General features: G+C 42.2%; 1 protein-coding gene across 2 annotated transcripts in view; it reads left to right on the plus strand.

Moving 5' to 3' along the window:
- ST3GAL3 (ST3 beta-galactoside alpha-2,3-sialyltransferase 3) overlaps window positions 1-25276 on the plus strand; it is a 370474-nt gene that overhangs the window by 317088 nt on the left and 28110 nt on the right. For both annotated transcript variants that reach the window (XM_006886554.1, XM_006886555.1), the window contains 4 exons: window positions 18644-18738; window positions 22960-23023; window positions 23785-23880; window positions 24371-24557. In XM_006886554.1, coding sequence (XP_006886616.1) covers window positions 18644-18738; window positions 22960-23023; window positions 23785-23880; window positions 24371-24557 — 442 coding nt within the window. The remainder of the gene's footprint in view (window positions 1-18643; window positions 18739-22959; window positions 23024-23784; window positions 23881-24370; window positions 24558-25276) is intronic.

Consider the following 25276-nt stretch of genomic DNA (forward strand, 5'->3'; position numbering starts at 1 on the left):
TCCCTTTGACCAGCCCTCCATCTAATAACTTATATATGAGGCTTCCATGGCTTCTGTGATTCCAAACACATCAGCTGATGGTAGTTCCTTATGTTCGGATCAGTGTCTCTGAAGTTTAGTCGTAATGTTTCCCAAGCAAAGGTGATGCATCCTGTAGAACTGGTGTGTAGATAGGCGGCCCGAGGGCCATAGGCTCTCGTGCCGGAACGAATGTTGTGGGGTGTTGAAAAATGATGACAGGAGCTGGATCAGGATTGCTTTGTATTTGTAGATTGCTTTCGGTACTATTGCCATTTTTACCATGGTGCGGCTTCTGATTCGTGAACATTGTATGTTTCTCCATTTATGTAGGTCTTTTTGAGTTTCTTGAAGTAGAGTTTTGTAGTTTTTTTGACCCTCAGCTATTCTTTGAGTTTAGAATAGAATGCATCTCTGTGACACAACTTTCTGACAACCAACTTGACATACAGCTATCAAGTGTTAACAGAAGGAGGCACTCGGGTCTTAGAATACACAGTCCTGCAAGCTTAAAGGGTCAGCATTTGCCCATGGATAAAGATGAGAAGGCAGAAAGGGATAGAACAGAAGGACAATTGGGAGGACAAGAGTCACCAGGAGGAAGTGGTAAGAGTTCTGTGTAACAGGTGTGGGGAAATAAGATGGGTTGAATGGAAGTTCTTTTGTAAATTTTCACTCACATCACAGTGATCCTCTACCTTTCCCCGCATGAAGTTTTTTTAAGGACTCCCAGAATATGTGCCCAGAGTATATGAAATGTAGCTTCACCATCCTTGCCTCTAAGGAGCAGCCTAGTTGCATTTCTTTTTTTTTTTATTATTAAATTTTATTAATTTTAATGAACATTTACAGGGATTTGGGGTTTTCATTCCTTCATTGCTGCACCATTCTCTCTACCCTCCTCCCCAGATTGTTCTTCTTCCCCCGCCATCCGAATGTCTGTTTTAATTGTCCTATTGCCACAGTGCTTGTCAAAGTCAGTTCTGATTAATCTCCTTTGTCAGTGTGTCCTTTGCCATTCCCTATCACTCCTCCCTGAGAGAGACTTCGCCCTGATTCATAAGGAAAAGGGGATGGCGTTATTCTCTTAGCTACTTCCTGCTGAAAAGGGACCTTGTGGGTTTCAGGGTGAAGATCTTCTCTCACTACTCTAAAGGGCCCCTTTGGCAATAGGAAACACATAGACTATTATGGAGATTGATTTTGGAATTTAGATGCACTGTTATTAATTGTGCTGCCTAGTTGCATTTCAACCGATACAGTTTGTTTGTTCTTTCGTCATTCCTAGGGATATTAAGAACTATATGTTAACACCACAATTCAAAGGTATTGATTCTTCTTTAGTCTTTCTCATTGTCCAACTTTCACTTACAGATGAAGTAATCAAAAATTACTTTAGTCAGGTGCACCTTAGTTTGATTTTTTTGGTTTGTTTTAATCTGGGTTTATTTGCACCTTAGATTTTAAACTGACATCTTTGCTCTTTATCACTTTACAAAGGTCTTTAAAGCAGTTTTCCTAATGCACATATTTTAATTTCTTGGCTGCTGCCACAATGAGTGCTGATTATGGATCCAAGTAAAATTAAATCATTAACAACGTTAATATTCTCTGTGTGACATGATATTGCCTATTGTAAAGCATCATTCACCTGTATTTATTTTTACCACAACAAAGTGAAGCTAGAAATCTGTAATGTGGGAGAAAAGAAGAAAGGATTATCCACAAGCATATGGAAATTAAACAGCACACTCGAACTATCATTGACTCAGGAAGAAACCACAGATTTCCTTGAGTAAAGTGAAAATGATAGTCCACATTTCAAAATTTATAGGCTGCAGTAAAGGCAATATTCAAAGGGAAACAACTATCACCATAAAAAAAGAGAACAATCTCAAATCAACAACTTCAATAACTAAAAAGAAAAAGCAAACTAAGCCTAAACCTACCAGAAAAAAAATCAAGTAACAGAGATGTGGGGGGGGGGGAATGAAAAGAGAAAAACAGTAGAGAAATCAATAAAACAAGAAGTTAATTCTTTGAAAAGATCAATAAAATTGACAAATATTTAGCTAGACTGAAAAGATGCAAATAATACAGATTTTGAAATGACATTACGACTAACCCAATAGAAATAAAGTTGTGACAGCAGAATGTGAACTACTATGCAAGAAAAAGCTGGATCATAGAAGCATACAACCTTCCCAGACTTACTCAAGAGGTAATAGAAAGTCTCAACAGACTCATAATAAGTGAAGTGATTAAAAACTTCCCAATAGAAAAAATATTCCTGGACTGAATGGCTTCACAGAGGAACTCTGCCAAACATTTAGAGAATAATTGGCACCAGTACTGTTTAAACTCTCGTGAATGAGAAAGAACTACTCCTTGATTCATTTTATGAAGCAGAAAACCATGATACTAGACAAAGACACTACAAGAAAACTAACAAGTTAATATCTCTTGTGAAAATAGATTTTAAAATCTTCAGCAAAATTCTGGTAAACAGAATTCATCGACATATTAAAATAATCATACATCATGATCAAGTGATATTTACTCCAGGAATGCAGAGATGGTTCAAAATTGGAAAATCAGTGCAATCCAGCACATCAATCAAAGGAAAATAAACACATGATTATCTCTGTGGATGGGGGGAAATTTTATTAAGTCCAATACCCTGTGACTTGCATGTGATACAACCTTGCTTGTAGAAAACATAGAAGACTAGAAGCATTTATTGGTGTAACTCAGTAACTTTAGTATATGGATTACAGCTCAACATAAAGAAAACAAAGGGTTAAAGCACAGGGATATCACTATAAAGATTAAGGTGCACCTCCCCCAAGGTCATGGTATTTTCAATTGCCTCATATGATCAAGAGGTAGTAGTGATGAAGGAGGAAGTTTAAGCTGCTTTGAAGGAATCTGCAAGAAACAAGGCACCGGGAATTGATGGATTACCAACTGACATATTTCAATGAACAGATGCTGCCCTAGACATACCTACCAGGTGGTGCCAAGAAATCTGGGGGCCAAATGTCTGGCCAAATGCATGGAAGAGACCTATATTTATTCCCACTCAAGAAAAAAAAAAAGATCCGACAAAGTGTGGAAATTATCAAACAGTATCACTATTATCACACATAAGCAAGATTCTGTTGAAAATTATTGAAAAACTACTGGAACAATGTATTGAGAGAGAACTACCAGAAAAACAAGCTGGGTTTAGAAGAGGCCATGGCACTAGGGGCATTATCACCAGTGTCAGATGGATCTTGTATGAAAGCAAAGAGTACCAGAGGAATGTCTGTCTGTGTTACATTGACTATGCAAAGGCGTATTTGGCTGTGTGGATCACAATAAATTGTGACTAACCTTTAGAGAAATGGGAATCCCAGAACACTTGGTTGCACTCATGCAAAACCTTTACTTGTATCAGAAAGCAATAGTCTGAACAAAGCAAGGAAACTGCATAGTTCAAAATCAGGAAAGGAGTGCATAGGGATGCATCCTGTCTCCATACCTTTGCAGTCTATATGTGGAACAGATCTTTCAGGAGGCTGGACTTTGAGGATGAATGTGGCCTCAGAATTGGAGGAAGGCTTATCAACAACCTGAATTATGTGGATGACACAACTTTGCTTGTCAAAACTGAGTAGGACCTTAAGGATTTGCTGAAGAAGGTCAAGAACTATAGTCTTCAATATGAATCGAAGCTCAAAAAACAAAGATTCTGACCACTGGGCCAATTGGCAGCACCAAGATGGATACGATATTGAGGTTGTTGATAATTTTAGTTTGCTTGGTTTCACAATCAACACTTTTGGCATCAGAAGTTGAGAAATCAAAAGACAAATTGCTCTGGAGAAAGCTGCTCTCAGGGACCTCTCCATAGTGCTAAAGAGAAACGATGTCAGTCTAGAGACTAAGGTGCACCTGATCTAGGTTATGGTCATCACAATTACTTGCTATGCATCAGAGAGCTGGACAATGACTAAAGATGACAGAATTGATGCATTTGAGTTGTGGGGCTGGAAAAGTATTGAACATAGCATGGACTGCCAAGAAAACAAACAAGATTTGTCCTGGAGAGAGTGAAACCAAGCTGCTTCTTGGAGGCAAGGATTTTGAAGCTCTGTCAGACATGCTTTGGGCACTTAGCCAGAAGGGACCAGACCTTGGAGTAAAAAGGATAAGTAAAAAGCAAAAAAGAGGATTACCAGGAGTGAGAAGGATTGACTGCAATAAAGACAACATAAAGAAAAGGTGAGTCACTAGGAAAAGGAGATCACAGTTGGTCAGGTAGTTGGTGTATACCATCAAGCCAGTTCAAACTCAAAGTAACACTGTGTACAGATGAACCACCCACACACAGTACTAGGTTGATCCCTTTATAGGAGCAGATCACCAAGTATATCTCATTCAGAGTCATTGGGTGAGTTCAAACCACTGACCTGTTGGTTAATAATTACATGCTAACCACCTAGCACGACAGAAAGTATGAGGATAGTGCAGGACTGAGCAATTTTGTGGGCTGTTGAAAAAAAAGGGGGAAACAAATAACAGACATTGGCAAAGATGTGGATACATTAAAAATTAGAACTCTCACCCATCATTAGTGGGATTGTAAATTGATACAGTTGCCATTGAAGACAGTGAGACAGTTCTTAAAAAAAATGAAAATAGAATTACCATGCTGTTGTTCGATGCCAACAAGTCACTTAAACCTCACAGCAACCTAGTGAATAACAAATCTGAACCCTGCCCTATCCTGCTCCATCCTCGCCTTCTCTGATAGGCTCATGCCCTCTGTTAAAGACACTGTGTCAATTCATCTTGTTGAGGGTCTTTCTTTCTCTTGACCCTTCACTTTTCCCAGTATAATGCACCCATCCAAGCATTGGCCTCTTCAGTCAACATTCCCAAACCAAGTATGTGAAACAGTTTCACTGTCTTTGAACATAAGGACCACTCCAATTGCATTTCTGTCCAGACTTGTTTGTTTTTTTGGCAGTCCATGGGATATTCTGCACTCTTCTCCAACATCGCAACTCAAGGCATTGATTCTTCTGTCATCCGTACACGTTGCCCAGCTTTCAGATGCATAGTAAGTCATTTTAAAGACCATGGCTTGGATCAGGCACACCTTAGTCTTTAAACTTACTGACATCCTTGCTCTTTTAAACTTTGGCGAGATCCTTAACAGCAGATTTTCCCAGTGCAACACATCTTTTGATTTCTTGCCTGCTGTTACCAAGGGTATTAATTGTGAATCCAAGTAAAATTAAATTCTTGAAAGCATCACTCTTTTTTTCCGTCTATCACAATGTTGCCTAATAGTCCAGTGATTAGGAATTTTTTTTCCTTGATGTTGAGTCTGTATTGAAGATTAGTCTTCGTTCTGCAGGAAGTACTTCAAATCTTCTTCACTTTCAACAAGCAAGGTTGTGTTATCTGCATAACACAAGTTGATGATTTTTCTTTTTTTTCCTCCAATCCTGATGCCACATTGTCCTTCATGTACTCCAGCCTCTGGAATGATTTTCTCAGCATACAGTTTGAGTAGGTATGGATAAAGGCTACAACTCTGACACACAATTTTCCTGACTTTAAACCATGTAGTATTCCCTTGTTCTATTTGAACAGTTTCCTATTCTAGGTTTAGGTTTCCCATGAGCACAATGAAGTATTATGGGATTCCCATTCTTCTTAGTGTTATTCATAATAGGTTATGATCTGTGTAGTCAGATACTTTTGCATAGTCACTAAAACACAGATAAACATCTTTCTGGCAGTCTGTCCATCTGACATCAGCATTGATTTCCCTCATGGCACAACCTCTTATGAATCCAGCTTGAATATCTGTCAGTTCCCAGTGTACTGTTCTGGCCATTCTTTAATAATCTTCAGCACTATTTTATTTGCATGTAATGTTAACGGTATCATTCCATTTTTTCACATTCTGTTAGATCATCTTTTTTGGGATGTCAGACATCATTGGATCAGCTGGGTAATATGGTCTAAAAAGCACAGCAGCTTTCACAGCAGCCTAAACTGGTTGTAGACAGAGCCTTCTCTTGTTCTGAGCTCCACTTAAATCTAGCAACTTTTTGAGTCATTTACTAAATAGGCTTAGGTAACATCCTCAATGAGAGCTGTCTTACCTCCAGAATCCAAAGTTCTTACTGGGTGTTGTGCTTCCTTTTTAGTTGTGGAGGGAAGTCATGTTCAATAAATGATCTTTCCTTTTAGAAGGAATATCACAATATGTTCCACCCTCTTGGACCCCAAGAAAATTACACCAAGATAAAAGGCACCTGATTTTTTGTTGGCTTAATTTCCCACCTTCCAGCATGTAGGTAGTTTACTAGTGAATCTCGGACCATTTACATGTCATCATTGCTCAGATCAATCAGCAATTCAACAGCGCTATGACCCAATGTGGTGTCTTGTGGGAGAGAAAAGCTGTCAGGCTCCCTGAAGACTAAATTATGACATAGGGCTAGAGAGTTGATAAAAATATAGTGCACGCCATGCCAGCTGAAGGCAAACTTCTTCTGGTGTCAAGAAAAAGACATTGAACATTGGTGTACAAGTCTTTTTGTACCTCAGTTCTCATTTTCTCAGGGCATATTCCAAGCATTGGAATAGCTGGGTCATATGGAATTTCTATGTTTGGCTTTTTGAAGAAACACAAATAACAAGAACATGGAAACAGCCCAAATGCCCAATCACAATGGGATGGATTGAGAAATTATAGTACATTCACACAGTGGAATACTATGCAGCAATACAGGAGCAATGATTTTGTAAATTACTACCTAACATGGGAGGAACTGGAGAGCATTAAGTGAACTGAGTCTCATGAAGATAAATACTGTATAAGACCATATTGTAGAACGAGTACAAGGATCCAAGGGGGGGAGGGTGTTGCTTAATCATAAGGTCACACAATTTGATAGGTGGAGAGGGGTGGATAAAAGAAAGAGGAAAAATCGGTGTGAAAACAACATATACGATCTTTATGAATTTTGTAAGTAAACTAGCATAAAATAAAAGAAAAAGATACTGACTAGATCAGTTGCTCCATACTAGGTAGAAAAACTGTATTAATTTGCTTGAGGGATGAAATAGGTGAAATTGGACTAACCACCTGGTTAAGTTTACAGTTGTTGTTGTTGTTGTTGTTGTTGTTGTGTGCCACAACTCATAGCGACCCTATGTACAACTGCTCTAAATCCTGCTCTACCTGTGCCAATCTCACTGTCTCCGACACACCTACCCCTGTAACCCCCGTCACTGAATCAATCCACCTCATAGAGGGTCTTCCTCTTCTGTGCTGTCCCTCCACCCTCCCAGGCATGACATCCCTCTCCAAGGACTGGTCCCTCCTTGCAACATGTTCAAACTATGTCAGATGAAGCTTCAGAGTCCTTGCCTCCAAGGAGCAACCTAGTTTAACCTTCTCTAGTACGAACCTGGAGAGAGGATGAGAGACATCCAAGCATTGAGGACTCTCCTTCATAGGGTCGCTATGAATCACCTGCAACTCGACGGCACTTAACAACAACTGTATGAACCTGTTCGTTTTCTTAGCAGTCCATGGTATACTCAGTACCCTTCTCCAGCACCACAGCTCAAAAGCATCAATTCTCCTTCTATACTCCCTAGTCATTGCTAGCTCTCTGGTGCATAGCAAGTGATTGCAAAGACCATGGCCTGTATCAATTGCACCTTAGTCTCCAGAGTGACATCATTGCTCTTCATTACTTTGGAAAGGTCTCTAACAGCAGACTTTCACATCGCAATATGTCTTTTAATTTTCTGGCTGCTGGTGCCAAGAGTGTTGATTATGGAGCCAAGTAAACTAAAGCTGTTAACAATCTCAGACTCTTCACCATCCATCATGGTGCTGCCAGTTGGCTCAGTGGTGAGAATCTTTGTTTTCTTGATATTGAGCCTCAATCCATATTGAAGGATGCAGTCCTTGACCTTCTTCAGCAAGCGCTTCAGGTCCTCCTCAGTTTCAGCAAGCGTGGTTGTGTCATCTGCATAATGCAGATTGTTGATGAATCTTCCTCCAATCCTGATGCCACATTTCTCCTCATACAACCCACCCAGCCTCCCAGATAATCTGTTCCACATATAGATTGAAAAATTATGAAGATAGGACACATCCCTGGCATAAACCCTTCCCAATTTTGAACCATACAGTGTTTCCTTGCTCTGTTCTGATGACTGCCTCCTGGTCCAAATACAGGTTTTGCATTAGCATGATCAAGTATTCTGGGATTCCCATTCTTCTCAGAGTTAGCCTCAGTTTGTTGTAATCCACACAGTCAAAAGCCTTTGCATAATCAAGGAAACACAGATAGACACTCCTCTGGTACTCCCTGTTTTCATCCAAGATCCATCTAATATTAGCCACAATATCCCTAGTACCACATCCCCTTCTAAACCCAGCCTGCACCTCTGGCAGTTCTCTGTTGATGTGCTGTTCCAGTCATTTTTGGATAAGCAGAATATTGCTTGTATGGGATATTAGTGATAATTGCTCAGTAATTTCTACACCACCATTACTCTCCAAGATCTGTACTTTTTTTTCTCACAATCAGATTAAGCAAGTTGAAAGGTAATGTGGTGGGAATCGTGAATCACCCCTGCCTCTGTCATGTCTTTGATGATGGCATTAATCAGTGCAGCAGTGGAGTATTGCTTTTAGTTTACTATGTTCTTGGGTAGAAGCAGTTCTAATGGCTTTCAGTGGGCTTTTCCCAAGAAAAACCTTTATCCCACGTGAGGTCCAGTGTGGGAGTTTCACCAATTGCTAAGAATGTTCTTTCCAATTATAAATTCTGGAACTGGGGGAAATCACTCAAGGATAGATTCCTGCACCCATTGTGAGAAGAACTTGAGCTAAGACTCCATTAATAGCCTGACCCCCATATGCCTCTACTCTGACTAGTGGGCAACCATGATATTTTGGGCATGGCAGTTCAATGCTAGTATCTAGTAATCACCAAAAAGTTTAATTATTTTCTTCTCTCCAATAACCAGTCACTCATTAAAGGCTTCACATTTCTTTGGGAAGACTAGAAGAAAGATTAACACTATACATTTTTGGCAGCATACTGAGGTCATTCCTAAAAAAGACACAACCTCCCCTTCACTCAAGGACTTGTGGGTCTGTGTAGTGACTCAAGTTTCAGACTAGATGGATAGGTTGTTACCCTGTTTTGGTAATTCAAGTTAGACTACTATCTGCTTAATGTCAAATTCTTCTGCTCATATAGATCAAGTGAATATTTAGTAGATTTCCTGCATTAGTATCCACTATTAGGGACACTGTGACTAAGAGGCCAGCACCATAAGTCCATGCAAGTCAGAGTATTCTGATCAGTGCTTTGGCTCTGCTGTCCATTACAAATAGCTATACCCACCTTGTGTTGGACAGTTAAGTACCACCAGTTGGCCACTAACCTCACTGACTTCCAGTCAGCCCCATTGTAGTTTGCTATCTTAATTCTGCAAGAGTGGTTCCCAGTGTCAGATATGACTTAATATAAAATAGCAGTCATTGCAGTCTTCAAGAATACCGGTCTCACATCATAAATTTGTTATTCATCATTGAAGTGAAATGTGTGTCCTCTGGGAAATCTGCAGTGCTGAGGCCACGCTTAATTAACCTCCATCACCATGGCCGCTGTGTTCGTGAGTCTGTTGGGCAGTGACATCAGTGAGTAGGGAGAGGATGACTGATTTCCATGGAGCATGCTGTACTCTCCATTTGATTTTCAGAGTCTTCCTCTGCTGAGGTCACTCTTGAGCATTCACATAAAACACACATATCTTTTTTTGCCCATTCAGAGAAGTCTGTTCATATAGCCCTTGTCACCAATTTTCCAGTCATGGGCTTTCTAAGCCAGATAGACCATTAGCCATAGCCCATGAATCAACTTATGAATGCACATTTGGCCATTTCTCTTTCCAAGCAAGTAAACAACCAAGTGCACTGCTCAAAGTTCTGCCTGTTGCAGGGGATCTTCCCTCAACCACTATCCTGAGAAAGATCGCAGAGAGGAGCTGCTGTGATATTGCTATCCACTTTTGAATGTTGTTTGTTGCTATGTGCAGTCAGATTGGATGACCCTTCAGCAGGTTTTCAGAGACTGTAAATATCATGGAAGGAGATTAACCATCTTTCTCCCTCAGAGCAACTGCGGGATTCAAACCTCTTGCCTTCAGTTCAGCAGTGCAGCTCTTTATCGGATAGGCTGCTGGATTTTAAATATTAAAATGTTTGGGCGAGCTCTGGTGGCTTAGTGGCAAGAAGCTGCACTGCAGTCTCAGAGGTACAAATCCACCAGATGCTCTGCTGGAGAAGGAGGAACAATCTCCTCCTGTATCAGTCAGATCTGATTTGACGGTACACACAAAAAATAATGAAATAAAATAAAATTTCAAAAAAAAATTTAAAAAATGTTTGATGATATACTCTGTTGGTGAGGCTGTGAGGGGAAAGGCCTTTTTATACTTAGCTTGTGGACCTTGTAAAATGGTTTCATCCCTGTGGAGAGGAATTTGGCAATGCTGAGGAAAATTACATTTATGTATTTTCCCTTTGATGTAGTAAACCCATTTCTAGGAATTTAACCTAAAAATTATGCTGTTGTTGTTGTTGTTGTTGTTGTGTACCTTCCAGTCAGAACCTACTCATAGCTGACCTCCCAGCCAGTTTTCAAAAGCAATAAATTGCATGAGAGGAGATTGCCCATCTTTCTCCCACAGAGCATCTAGGGGATTTGAACCACATTCATTCAGGTTACCAGCATAATGCCTTACTGCTCGACCACCTAGGCTCCTAAAGATACTTTGGTTTTGTTATTGTTGAGTATAATTGAGATGGAACTGACTCATACATAGAGAATCCTCTAGTGAGTTTTTAGAGGCAGTAAATCACACTAGAGTGACTGCCCATTTTGCTCCCATGGAGCAGCTGGTGGATTTGAACCTCTTGTGTGGCCCCACACTTCCTTATCACCAAGTCACCAGAGCTCCCCAAAGATAAATTGTTGTTTTGGTGGTGGTGGTGGTGGTGGTGGTGGTGCACCATCAAGTCAGAACTGACCCATAGCTGATCCTCCGGCAGGTTTTCAGAGACAGTTAATCACACAGGAGGAGACTGCCCATCCTTCTCCCATGGAGCAGCTGGTGGAATTGAACCGCGTGCCTTGAGAAGTTGCACCGCAACTTCTTGCCACTTGCTAGGAGTCTGAATTTGACCTGATGCCACACAGCACCACCAATATGTGTATAATAAGATCAAGCAAATAATCATGTTGCTACCACCAGGTACTAGATGACAGCTTAAAAGAATAAGATACAAATATAAAATCTAGCAATATATGCAGATGGTCAAATCTGATGGCTGTTTAAAAGAAAGTACAAATCTTATAATCATAAATTTGAATTGGGAATATCAATAAGATTTACATAATGTATTTACTCTTTAAAAAGTATTTCCTACCTTTCTCACTAAAAAGATGTGGAAACAATAAGTAATCCGTAGCACCATGAACATGCCAAGCCATCCAGCTCTTGTTATTTTTGTTTTTAGGTCTTAGGGAGTAGATTCTGACTTCTAGTAACCCAATGTCAGAGACATTGAAAGTGGCTCAGAACACAGGGTACAGAGCTATTATCTAGGGTTGCTGTGAATCACCGTTAACGCGATGGTACATAACAACAACAGTGACCAGATGACCACAGGGTTTTCCAGACTGTAATCTTTACAGAAGCAGAGTAGCTGCTTGGTTCTAACCACCAGCATATTGACTCGCATTTGAGCCCTTCATCATTTGCACCTCCCTCAGTGAGTTGTCTTCTTTCTCCTTTTCACTTTGACACTGCAAATGTCTTTCTCCAGGGATTGGCCCTTCCTGATAATATGCCCAAAGGATATGAGAGGAAGTCTCCCCATCCTTTCTTCTAAGAAGCATTCTGGTTATACTTCTTCAAGATAGATGTGTGTGTCTGTCTCTCTCTGTATGTTTGTGTCTGTCTGTCTCTGTGTGTGTATGTGGTTTGGGCAGTCTGTAGTATATTAAGTATTTTCACCAACACTGATTCAAAACTAGCAAGAATTCTTTTTTCTCCCCCATCAGTGTCTTCCTTATTCATTGTCCAAGAATTCTCCCCCCCCCCCAATCAGTGTCTTCCTTATTCATTGTCCAAGTATTCTCACATTTTCTAAAGAAATATTGGATACACATAGTGATTCTCTTTGGCTGCTGAAGCCATTTAGATGCTGCAGAATATTTTGTTATGGTCCAGTCTAGGACACTTGAACGACCAGTCAACCTTAACATCACAGAGACAACCATATCCCATATGTATCTGCTGATGAAAGTATAGAAAATCATCTGTTAAATATTCTCACTAGAAAACTGAACCTGAATCTGATCAGGTCTCTACATCTAACCAACAGTTTGCAGATGATGTACCACGGATAAAGGAACTTGTTAAACAGTATCAGAATGCTATAAGAAAAATATCTACCCCCAAGAAACCAGAGCTTCCACCCAAACAGATATATGCACAACCATGTTTATTGCTACATTATTCACAATAGCACAGAGATTGAAGCAACCCAAGTGCCCATCAATGAATGAATGGATAGAAAAACTGTGGTATATACATATAATGGAATACTACGCCTCACTGAAAAACAAGGAACTCATGAAATATTACACAGTATGGATGACCCTGGAGGACATTATGCTGAGTGAAATACCTCAGTCACGAAAGGACAAATATACTGTATAACACCACTGTTAATAAAACAGGACTGACATGAGGATTGGGGGGAAGAAAAGCAGGGATAAATAATGAACACTGCATTGGAACAGAAAAAGGAAAAAACTGTTTAAAAGGAATGTATGATTAGGATTGTCTGTATGTTAACAGTTCAGAATAAGAGGTGCATGGCAAAGTAAACTGGGGTGGGGGGAAGGGAAGGGAAGAAATTATCCAACAAGGAATGAATTTTTTTTTAAGTGAGTGAGGTGGGGTTGGGAGGAAAACATGCAACCATGAATAAATGAAAAACCAACTTTCTGTAAACTTTTGTTAAAATCACATTTTAAAAAATAAGAAAAATATGGAGTGTGAGAAACTCTATTGAACATAGAACCCATTTTCTTCACAAAAAAAGTCTAATGGAAATAAAGCATACTAGATCAACCATATACAAAATATGATGTGTCAATTCTGAACTAAATACACTGTTGTTGTTTTTGTTGTTGTTGCTTTGTGCCATCAAGTCAACTATAACTCATAACATCCCTATGAACAACAGCTCTGAATCTTGCCCTGTCCTGAACCAACCTCTCCACCTCTGACACATCTAGCCATGCTCACTGTGTCAATCCATTTGAAGCCAGAGTCTTCCTCTTCTGCATTGACCCTTCCAAGAATGATGTCCTTCTCCATGGGCTCCCTCCTAGAATCATGCCCCAAACATGAAACATGAAAACAGGACTTCCAAAATCCTTGCCTCCAAGAAGCAACCTGGTTTCCCTTTCTTCAGGACCAGTCTGTTTGTTCTTCTGGCAGTTCATAGTATGCTTGATACTCTTTTCCAGCACCACAACTCAAATGCATTGATTCTTCTTCTGTCATCCTTATACATTGCCCAGTTCTAAAATGCATAGCAAGCAATTGAGATGACAGTGGCCTGAACCAGGTACACCTTAGTCTCTTGACTGAAATTATTGCTCATTAGCACTATGGAGAGGTCCTTGACAGATTTATCCAGTGCAACTTACCTTGTCATTTCCTGAGTACTAGTACCAGGAGTGTTGATTGTGTACCTGAGAAAGAAAATTGTTAATAGATTCAGAATTTTCTCTATATGTCATGATATTGCCTATTGGCCCAGTAGTGAGTTTCTTTGTTTTCTTGATACTGAGATGCAATCCTTATTGAAGGCTGCCGTCCTTGATCTTCTGCAGAAGACACTTCAAGTCTTCCTCAGTTTCAGTGAGCAAGGTGGTGTCATCTACATAGACACCTCGCAAAAAAAGTGAGCAAAAGTAGAAATTTGAGAACAAATTGGGTATTTGTTTCTATTAAGAAATTATGGTCAGTTTTTAAAATATGGTAAGATTTTTAAGAGTTTCTTAGGTGTGGATTTTTTACATATCCTTACCTTTTAGAGATAAATACTCTGTGTATTAAACTATTTCTGGGATTTAAAAAATAATAATAAAATGGGCATGATTAATAAAATTGTTTCATCTGGGTAGTGAGTCCATAGGATTTCACTGTAGAGTTAGTCCCTGACTTACTATTGGGTTCCTTTCTGATGACTCCATTACGTGTCAGATCTGACTTAAGTTGAACACTCCCCCTCGTTTTATGTTTTCTTTATTACTTGAATATACTATAGATGGTGACTTCTCCTACCTAGTGTAAAATAGGCCTATATGTGCAGTGGAAATGGGTATTATATAACAGAAAGCCTTCAACTATTAATAGTTGATTGGAGGATTTGTGGAAAACATAGTCTGTTGTTTTATGGTAAAATTGTATGTACAGTGTTCAGAGGCTTAGGTAAAAAATATGAGCCCCAACCAGAAAATATACAGGTAGAAGACATCAGACCTACACAGAACTTCAGGGAGGACAAAAGATTTTCATTTGAAGAAAAGATCTAAAGGGCGGTGGGGGTGGAGAGGACTTTCCTTTTACATTTTGAGCAAGTGGTTTGACTTTGAGTGCCCTGAGGTGAGAAAAGTTGGTGTCCTTCTGTGACTAGATAGTAAAGGGACTTGTTGAGCGTTGTATGAAAGGAGAGAAGGTTAAACGGAGTTGAGAGTAGACTGCATAGTATGCTCACTCGCCTTGACCATCTGAGTCCATTCAAAGAATGGAGTAAGAGGTGCAGCAATGAAAAGATAGGCTGTTTGGACATGTTCCACTGACTTTCATTGACCTAACCCATAAAAGTTCAGGTTGAGAGAGGGGGGAAAAATGTTGAAGGAAGGGCTGGCTGGTCTGAAATGCAGGGTGTTATGTGAATCTTGAGCCTACATGTGGTGCCTATTGGCGTGGCTCCTGAGAGCTAGGGGTGAGAGAGAAGGGACTGACTGGTCTCAAGTGCAAGGAGGCATGTGAACACCTGTGAGCCTATGACACCATCAGCTTACTCGCAACTAGATTTTGCTTGTAGATAACTGATGGTCAAAATCTCAAACAGAAACACAAGAGTTTTTAAAGTAAAGAACATGTGTGTCTCCTCAGAGTATTAGTTTGACAAGTCCACGGCTTTCAAGTTGGTTCCAACTCACAGCATCCCTCCGTTGGGTTTCCGAGTCTGTAAATCTGTCCAAGGGGGGGCTTCCCATCTTTCTTCCTTAGAGTGGCTGATGCATTCAGACCTCTAGCTTTTTGGTTAGCATCCTGGCACATTACACATTACACCACCAGAACTCATTACTAGTTTGAGCAAACTAAAACAAAAAAGCTTATATTGCCCTTGAGTCACGACAGACTCATAGATGAACTTCAGTGGGTTTCCAGGGGAAGAGAGTGCCCAACTTTCTCCTACAGAGCCACCAGTGAATGCTCACCACCTTGGGTCTAACCATTTTGGCCTTAGGGTTAGCAATACAACTCTGTATGGACTAGACCACCAGAGCTTCCTGGACATTACCATCCAAATATGAAAGAACTGTGACTAGAAAAGCCAGGAGATGGCCTGAGGTGGGATAGGTAGCTTTTGCATGGCCTTTCTAACCATAATCTTCTAACTCCTACCCATAAAGTGGATGAAACCCTGCAAATAAGGTACTTGCGGAACACCAAGGGCTTTGGACAGCTTACTAATAATACAAATAAGATACATGACTCTCTATTGAGAGTGCAAAGAAGCCATAATGAGGGTTACAGTCAGTTTTACAGTCCCACTGGACTTAAATGAGCCATCCCTGAAGTGTAAAGGGACTACCACAAAGAAGATAGCAGGGAGTGGAACGTGTCCTTTGGACTCAAGGTCCCTGTCCTGAGAGCCTCCTCTATCCAGGAGTTAAAAAGCTGTATTACTAGAGATGTGCAGAGTTAGTGAGATGTAATGGCAGAGAAACAGTGACACAGAGGCAGCAGAACCAGGAGCCAGGTAGAAGATGCAGTGGGCTTCTTGGTCCACAAAGAGAGCTGAGTATCTTCAGCCATTGCCTCTTGTTACTTATTGGAGATAAAGAGCTTTGTAAAACTTGCCCCACCAGGGTAGAGGCCAGGTTGGGCCAAGAATCCAGAGGCCAAAGTGAGATCTGCCTGTGAGGGAGCAATCCTGGGTGAAAAACTACATCCCAAATCTTCCTGATCCTGACTTGGATTCAACTCAGCAACTCAACTCACTGCCATGGAATCTCACTCACAGTGACCCTTCATTGGGTTTCCAAGACTTTTCTCAACAAGAGGAGATTGCCCATCTTTGTCCCTCAGAGCTGCTGGTAGACTCGAACCTGGGAGATGCATGGCCTTTGGATTAGCAGTGCAATTATCTATCAATTATGCCACTTATTGCCGTCAAGTTAAACTGTCTCAGAGCGGACCCTGGTACCTGGTTCAGATCCACCAGCTGCTCCACGGGAGAAAGATGGGCAATCTCCCCTAGTGGGATTACTGCCTCTGAAAACCCACTGGAGGGTCAGCTGTGGGTTGATTCTGACTCAGTGAGTGGTACACAACAACAACATGCTGACTCAGCGTTAGGTTTCAGAGGCTGTAAATCACACAGGAGGAGAGTGCCCTTCTTTTTCCCTGAGAGGCTCTGTTAGTTAGATTTGAACTACCAGAGGGGCACAGCAAGCAGCCTTCAGGTTAGCAGTGTGACTCCCTACTTAACACACCACCAGAGCTCCCTGGTAGCTTGTTACTTCCCTAATAGAACACATCATTGGGCGTATTGTCTGTGAGTTCTCTGTGGTCATTGAAATGAATTTGCAAACCTGGTAGAGAAATAAAGGGTGTCGCAGGAAGGACAACTGATGTAAAAATTTGGAGATAAAAGATAGATCTGACCTCTGCTTCAAATAATCCGCCTTGAACTGTTGATACTGATGGTGAGTCTCTCTCCCTCTCCTGAAGTTAGAGTAGGTCAGAAGCCTCTGCTACTTCACGTTTTACAAGTCTAAGGGAAAGTCATTATATAAGAATGACCTTCTAACTCTATTAAGTGTTAACAGCTTCTCTTAGTGATGAAAGATGAGGGAGGGAGCAAGATTAAAACTTCCCTGCCTCTTTCAAGTTCATGTCAAAATGTCTAGTAATATTTTACCCCTAAGTATTTACTGATAGCATTTCTTCCGGGTAATGGTGAGTGATTGATTATAATGGTGTTTGGTGATGAGAAACGAATGCCTCTGGTAATAGCACATTTTGTTATTGTTAAATGCTATTGAGTCGATTCTGAGGGGTAAATTCTAGCTTTTGCACTGAGAAGACTCTCTGCTTTAGCCTTCCATTAGACTGTGGACCAATTCGGGTTGAGTTAGGAATAAAGAGACGTAACCACTGAGGCATATCATCTCTCACAGCCCAGGCATAGAAACATCCATTCGGAGCCAGGAAGGCCAGAGACAGAAGGCTTCAACAGTAAAGTGTTGACCATCTTCTAGGCTGACAGCTGCCTCAGCAAGTCTCAAAACAGTGTTAGGTTCCACGTGAAGTTATCTGCTCCCGGTGTCTCTGAAGAGCTTGACTGTATCTATCACTCTCCACCTCACTGGCCTCTGCATGCCTCTGACCTTCCCCCATCCTCCTGCACTCTGCCCCACCCGCTCCTCTGCTTTCCCTGGATGAATATGCCTTGCGTTTTCTTTTCTCAGCTCAGGATATCTTCACCCTATTCTTTTGTCCTCCTAAAATTGGCTTTTCCCCTTTTGTTGCAGGTCACTCCCTCTTCTCTGAAGAATTTACTGTTCTCTCTCTCCCTCTCTCCACCAACTAATGTGCTCAAGTTTCCACTTGTCTACAGCCTCTCCTCTCAACCCTGCCTCCCAGTCAGAGGACACACAGCTTTTTCTTTCTCTTCTCTACCATATTTCTGTCTCCTATAGCTTTTAACCTGCTTTGCCTTTTCAGTGAATTCTCCCTCCTCCTCACCCTGGGTGGTCCACCTCCCAGAATTCTCTCCAGAATTGTGTCTCCTCGTGCAGACTGAGTTTTAGGATATTTTCCCTTTGGCCACACAATGTCTCATCTCCATGTTCACAAACTACAGAAACAGTTTGGGTAACAGTGACTTTGATGAATGCGTGGATAACCTTTGGAGAGCTTCCCAGGCTGAGATACTGATTGTTGTTGAACAAATCTTGCCTCTCTGCTCCTAGAGCTGGCCACAGAAGAGCTGGGCGGCCAGCCCTCTGAGAGTCAGGCTTCACTGAGCAAGGTCTGTGAGACCCCCACAACATCTGTCAGTGAACAAACTAGGGTAGACAGTGTGCTGGTAGGTAGGGGGTGGCTTCCAGCAAATCCACAGCCAAGGGGACACAGAGGCAACTAGTACAGTAGCCTATTTCATTTTTTTTGGATCCCCAATACTGTTGTTGTATTCCAGGTTCTCCAAGCCAGCACCCATGTTCCTGGATGATTCCTTCCGCAAATGGGCCAGAATCCGGGAGTTTGTGCCACCTTTTGGAATCAAAGGTCAAGGTATGTTGAGGGGTCCTGGCCCACTCTATAACAACATTTCATCCCTCAGTTGACAGCTCCAGGGACGGGGCATCCATCCTTCATTCAATGCCTTTACCTTCTCTCACTCTTTCCCTTTCTTTGTTGTTTCCCTTTTTATTGTGATTTTAATGAAACTTTACGGAAAGGTTGGGCTTTCATTCATTCCCTGATGCACATTTTCCTCCCTCCTCCTCCCCCTCCCTCAGACCACTTTGCAATGCACCTGTTGTTCTAGATTATGAGTTGTTTATATATAATGCCTAATCATACATTCCTTTCACACGCTTCTTGTCCTCATCTGTTCTTTTTTTAAATTTTTATTATTTTTTGGGTGTGTACCGTCAAAATTAGATCTGACTAGTACAGGAGGAGATTGTCCCTCCTTCTCCAGCAGAGCATCTGGTAGATTTGAACCACATACCTCTGGTATTGCAGTGCAGCGTCTTGGCATTAGGCCACCAGAGCTCCCACCCTTTTCTGTTCTAATGCAGTGTTCATTATCTCTCCATCCTTCCTTTGTTTTGTTGAGGATTTTTTTTTCTTATTTATTTAATAGAATGTTAATAGAGCCCACTTCTTTGCTCAGGACTAGGAATCCAACAGTGAAGTAGGCAGATAGTGTTCCTTGCCTCAAAGTTCCAATTTAGTCAAGAATGCAGATACTTGGTTAGGAAACTAGGGATTCTGATGAGAGAAGTAAAAGGTGCTGGGAGATCACAGGAAAAGTGCATCAGAGACATTAGAGCTGGAACACCGAGGGCCTGAGGGGGACAGTCCCAGGGTAAGTAGAGGCCACAAGAATGCCCTGAGGCTCCTTCGTTACCTCGTCCTGCTGCTGTTTTCAGCATAACAGTCTCCCCTCTGGTCTTTTCTTATCCTATACAAGGCTCATCTTATAAATGATCCTCATCCATTACCTTAAGAACTTCAGCCAAGATTTTCTCATCACTAACAGTTGTAACGGTTTCATCTTCTTTGTCAAAGTGCTGCACCATCTTTTGGCCTGGTGGACTTTAGGGTTAGAAGGGATGAGATCTCAGGGCTGCCACTTTACTATCTGTGACCTTGGGCAAGTTGCCTAGCCTCTCTGTGCTTTAGTCCCTTCAGCTGAAGAGACCAGTACCATTGTCTAAGGCTGTGATCATAATTAAATAAGACAACTATACTGTTATTTGGAGAGAGGACTCAAGAATACCTGAAACTTATCAGCCGGCCTGCCCCTGTCTGAATAGAAGACAGTGGCCAGCAGAAAGACACTCTTGACCTGAGGCTTTTACTTCAAATACTCAAAGACAAATTCTAATGCATTGGGCAGAAACACATGGAGAACTCTTCTATTGTGGGTATAAGTCAACAAGCAACCTGCTGTTTCCGCCCAAATCTGTGCTCAGGACTCTGACCCTACCTACAACTACAAAGCAAGAAAGGCCAGTAGAGTGTATAGGCCAGCAAGAAGTGAGCACCTGCTAATTCATGCTCTTTTTACTAATATTTCCCTTCAAAAATGCAAAACCCAGTCCATATCCTTGACCTTGGCCAACGAGTGGCCATACAGGAGGGAGATCCCATTGATTCCTGGGGCCTTATTTTTTTGCCAATGCCTTCAGTGCAGCTTCAGCTTCTTCCTTCATTACCATGACTCTTCATCTCATGGTACTTCCTGAAATATTTCAGTGTCAACCCATTATTTCTGATACAATGACTCTGTGTATTCCCTTTGTCTTCTTTTGATGCTTCCTGACCCACTCAAGAGTTTTCCCTCCTACATCTCTCAGTATTGCAACTCAAGGCTTGAATTTGTTTTTCAGTTCTCTCAGCTTGAGAAATGCTAAGTGAATTCTTCCCTTTTTGTGCTCTAACTCCAGCTCCTTGCACATTCTGTTAAAATACTTTGCTTTGTCTTTATTAGCTGCTATTTGACATTTTCTATTTCTCTCTTTCACCTCTGCATCTCTGCCCTTTGTTTTGACATCTCAATGCTCTAGTGTAATTTTTAGTCTCTTCTGACATCCATTTTGGTCTTTTCTTTTTCCTCTGTCTCTGAAATGACCTTTTGCTCTCTTTATGGATGGTATCCTTTATGTCATCCCACAGCCCCTGGTGCTCAGTCAATGTTTCAAGGCCTCAAACCTGTTCTTGAGATGATTTTTAATCTCAGTGGGATAGACTCAAGGTCATATTTTGGTTCTTGTGGACTTGCTTTAATCTTCTTCAACTTCAGTTTGCCCTCACACATGAGGTGATCTGTTCAACAGTCAGCACCTGGCCTGGTTTGACTGCTGGTATTTAGCTTTTCCACCAGTTTTTTTCCAGAGATACGTAGTCAGTCTGATTTCTGTGCAGTCCACCGATGAGGTCCATGTGTATAGTCACCATTTGTGTTTCTTTAAAAATATATTTGCAATTAATAAATCATTGAATGTTCAAATTTCACAAGTCTCTACCAGATGAGTAAGTCGGGCCTTTTTTTTTTTTTAGTTTCGTTCCACATTTTTCTACCATTGTGCCCAGGACCCTCCATTTTTAGAGTTGTTATAATGGTAGTCCCATTCTTCTGGTCTCAGGATCATAGAGTTTCAAGTTCACATGGACCATTTAGACTAAATGTTTCCATACGGCTTGGATTTTCTTTAGGGAAGCTCTGCTGGTGTTGTCTGTTAGGAGTTGCCCTGCTAACCCAAAGGCAGCCTCTCTCTTGGCTGTTCTATTCCACCAGCTGCTCTGCAGGAGAAGATGGTCAGTCTCCTCCTTTGTGATTTACAGCCTGGGAAAACTGGAAAGTTGGCTGTGTGTTGGTTCTGAATATGGCAATGAGTTTGAGTGTTTTAATTTTTTATTCTTTATTCCAGACAGAGTTTTTGTTCCAGATACTGTCTTTCATTTCAGACAAGGAGAGACCATTAGATAGCTGCTTACAATCTTTTAAGACCCCAGTTGACAGTCACTAAAGTAGGATGTTGAATGCCAATTGAAGGACATTGATTTTTAACTGCTCTATGATATTCTGTGCATCACATTTAATCCATTTTTTTCAGTTCTGTAAGAAGTATTATACAAGTCCTCTTGAACGTATACGAGTTTTTCAATGCTTTTTTTCAGCTTATAAATCTGGAGTTAGAGTTGTAAGATTTTCACTGTATACAGATATCCATCTTGATACTATTTAAGTGTATGTAAATACTGACACTATTCAGTTACTTTCCAATGTGGTTATTCAATTTACTTACTTTCATTTTAGGTCTTTATGTTCATTATCTTAACAAACTTGTAAAATAGAAATTGGGTCCTTTATTCCTTTATTTTAAAGATAGGAAAAAACTAAAGCTCAGAGAAAGTAGATGATTTTTCAAAGGTCACAAAGCACATAAATAGCAGAGCCAGGATTTTATCCAATGTTCTCTGCTGTTCTTACACCAGAGCTTATAAGGGAACAGTCGTCATTGCTGAGAGGCCAGGAAGAGTAAGAGCTGGAAGTGGTTACTAGATTTGAGAACGCAGAGGTCTTGGGTTCCTTGCTGAGTGCAGATGGGTAGACACTAGGCTCCTGAGAGTTGACATGATAGACAGCCTGGCAAAGAATAGGAGGTAAGGCATTGTCAGTGTTAAATGGGTGAGGTGAGGTGGAAATGATATCGGGAAAGGAGACTGAGAGTTCTGACTGGGTGAACTGGCTGGAACCACTCTTGCTCTTCAGCCATTGATTGTCTCCCCATTTGTTTGAAATGTGGTCCTGGGGACACATAGATAAGCAGAACATGGTCATTGTCTCTGCATAGGGTCTCCCATAGTAGGGGAAACTGAGATGCCACAGTTTGCAAGCCAGATCCTTGAACCTGGGGATGCATGTCCTGGGGCTTGACTTTAGCCTCTCCAGGAAACCAGCTGAGAGTCCCTGAAAGGGACTAGACTTACATAAGTTCTGAAACCCAGAAAGAGGAGCTACATGCCAGGACTTAGTTCTGGGTCCCAGCAGAGATTTGCTGCCAACCTGCTTTGTTGTCTAATACTTCTTTCTCAGGGACAGAGTTAGGGCAGTGGCCCAGGCCAGCCTTGTTTTCAAAGCTCCTTATCCTCACCTCCACCTCCTCCCGAGCCTCAGAAATTTGTGCTGAGACTGGATTTGCCTTACAATTGGATGATCAATCAACATAGAGAAATTTAAATGACCATCTCACAGTAGCCTCCCTCTTCTGTCCACAGACAATCTGATCAAAGCCATCTTGTCAGTCACCAAAGAGTACCGCCTGACCCCTGCCTTGGATAGGTGAGCCACTCACTCCCTGCCCGGCCTTCTACCTCCGTCTGCCTGGTATGTGCAGAGATGTTCAAGCTCGGTGGCCTTTCCTGGACAGGAGCAGATTCTGCAACCCACTTACATGTGCATGTGTAGTACACACAGAGGAGTGAGCAAAGCAGACAAGGTGGGCCAGTCCACTGGGCTTACACCCTGGAGGCTACAAGAGCTTAGCAAGGACATCTGGTCCTATCACTTCAGAGGTTTGGGATCAAGAACTGAAGACATCAGAGCTGGGTTTAGCGCAGCATTGGTACTGAGGACCTGGGTCGGGGGAGCTGAAGGGCATATGGTTTAAGCCAGTCCTGAAGCTGGCAGATCCCAGAGGAGAATGTCCAAAAGTCAGTGACAGGAGAAGCAAACTTTTGAGCTAAAAAGTAGTGACCCTCCAGTCCTGCCCCAGTCTCCCTCCTCGTCAGGCACAGCCTACTTTCTTCTCTCTCATAAAAGCTGCCTAAACCTCACTCCCTTTGGAGGAACTCTTACCCAGAATCCCCATCTTTCCAGAATCCCCACCTTCATCATCCTCAGTGCTAATACAGAAGATGTTTCCACACCCTTGTTATCTTTTGGGGGGTGTGTCAGGAACTAGAGAGAGTTAGAGAGTCCCAAGTGGTCTAGTTCCTGGCTTCTTCTCAAAAATGCTATCAGAAGCCCAAGGACTCAGGTCGTGAGATCAAGGGCAAAGGAGCAGGGGGACTCATCCACAGAGGGCTCTATCTCTCCCTCAGCCTCAGCTGTCGTCGCTGCATCATCGTGGGCAATGGAGGTGTCCTTGCCAACAAGTCTCTGGGATCACGAATTGACGACTATGACATCGTGGTCAGGTGAGCATTCCACAGTGGTGCCTCAGCACCTCAGTGTCCTGACCCGAGCCCATTGAGAACTATCCACCTGGCCAGGTAGGCTGGGGGCCAGCAGAAGGGTTAGGGAAAACCCTGGGTTTAAGGGCTTTGGAATGGGGAACTACGTGCTACTAGGTAATATGGGCTCTTCATTCTCTATACCTGGAGCACCTGGGGACATTCTGGGGTCATGGTGCCTCCTCAAACACCTAAATCAAAAGCTGAACCCACTGCTGTCAAGATGATTCTGATTCATAGCAATCCGTTGTTGTTGTTGTTGTTGTTGTTGGTACCGTAGAGTCAGAGAACTGACCCATAGGTGACTTCCCACCGGCAGGTTTTCCGAGGCAGTTAATCACACTAGGAGAATCCTTCTAGGGGGCCTATAGCACAGGCCCATGTTAGTGAGCCCCTTAGTACTCCCTGCTGTGTGGAGCTCAGGGCAGGCTCTCACTGGCTCTGCTCTCTCTAGACTGAACTCAGCACCAGTGAAAGGCTTTGAGAAGGACGTGGGCAGCAAGACAACACTGCGCATCACCTACCCCGAGGGCGCCATGCAACGACCCGAGCAGTATGAGCGCGATTCCCTCTTCGTCCTTGCTGGCTTCAAGTGGCAGGACTTCAAGTGGTTGAAGTACATTGTCTACAAGGAGAGAGTGGTGAGCTTCCCCGAGTGCACAAGCTCCTTGTCCTTCTTGAAGCGGGCCTTTCTCTGGCCTTCCACATTTCCAGGTCCACCCATTACCCCAAGAGCAAGTAGGAATCTTGTAAAAATGAGCATTTCATGGACTTAAATGCCCAAAAGCAACCAAGAGACAGAGGCTGAAGTTATCTGCCCAAACTCCTGGACCTGATATGCCTGATGTCTGCTACCTACTCCCAACCACCCAGGCTCCAGGTCCTTTCTTGACCTCCTCCTGTTAGCCCCTGACCTGAGCCCAGGCCTCTCCCTTAGATCCTCAGAGTAAGAAAAGCTTATATGTGGCTTATCCCAGGACCTCATACTCTCTGACTCTGGTCTTTTAACACAAACCCTCTTTCTCAGCCAAGAAAGGAAGACTTATTTGGGCCCTGGAGCCATTATACAGGAACATCAGACTTTTTTCAGAGGATGCTAATCCCCAAACCCCAAACTCTCAAGTCGTGGCCTCTCTCCACCTCATACTTTCACCACTGGCCTGTAGCTGGATTCCCGATCTGTCACTAAGTCTGAATCTACCCTTCAGAGGTGATCAGGATCTGTAGTCGTTCCTGGTCGGCAAAATCCCAGGCCCATTTCTTTAGCAGACCACCCGTGGGTCTCCTCCTGAGACTTCTGTTTCTCAGCTCTAGGCCTGCAGGGATGCTTGCCAGCTTGCCTGGGGCCACTTCCCCTGAC

Source organism: Elephantulus edwardii, unplaced genomic scaffold (assembly GCF_000299155.1).
Source record: "Elephantulus edwardii isolate Elephantulus edwardi_28Jun2011 unplaced genomic scaffold, EleEdw1.0 scaffold00049, whole genome shotgun sequence".
Taxonomy (NCBI): domain Eukaryota; kingdom Metazoa; phylum Chordata; class Mammalia; order Macroscelidea; family Macroscelididae; genus Elephantulus; species Elephantulus edwardii.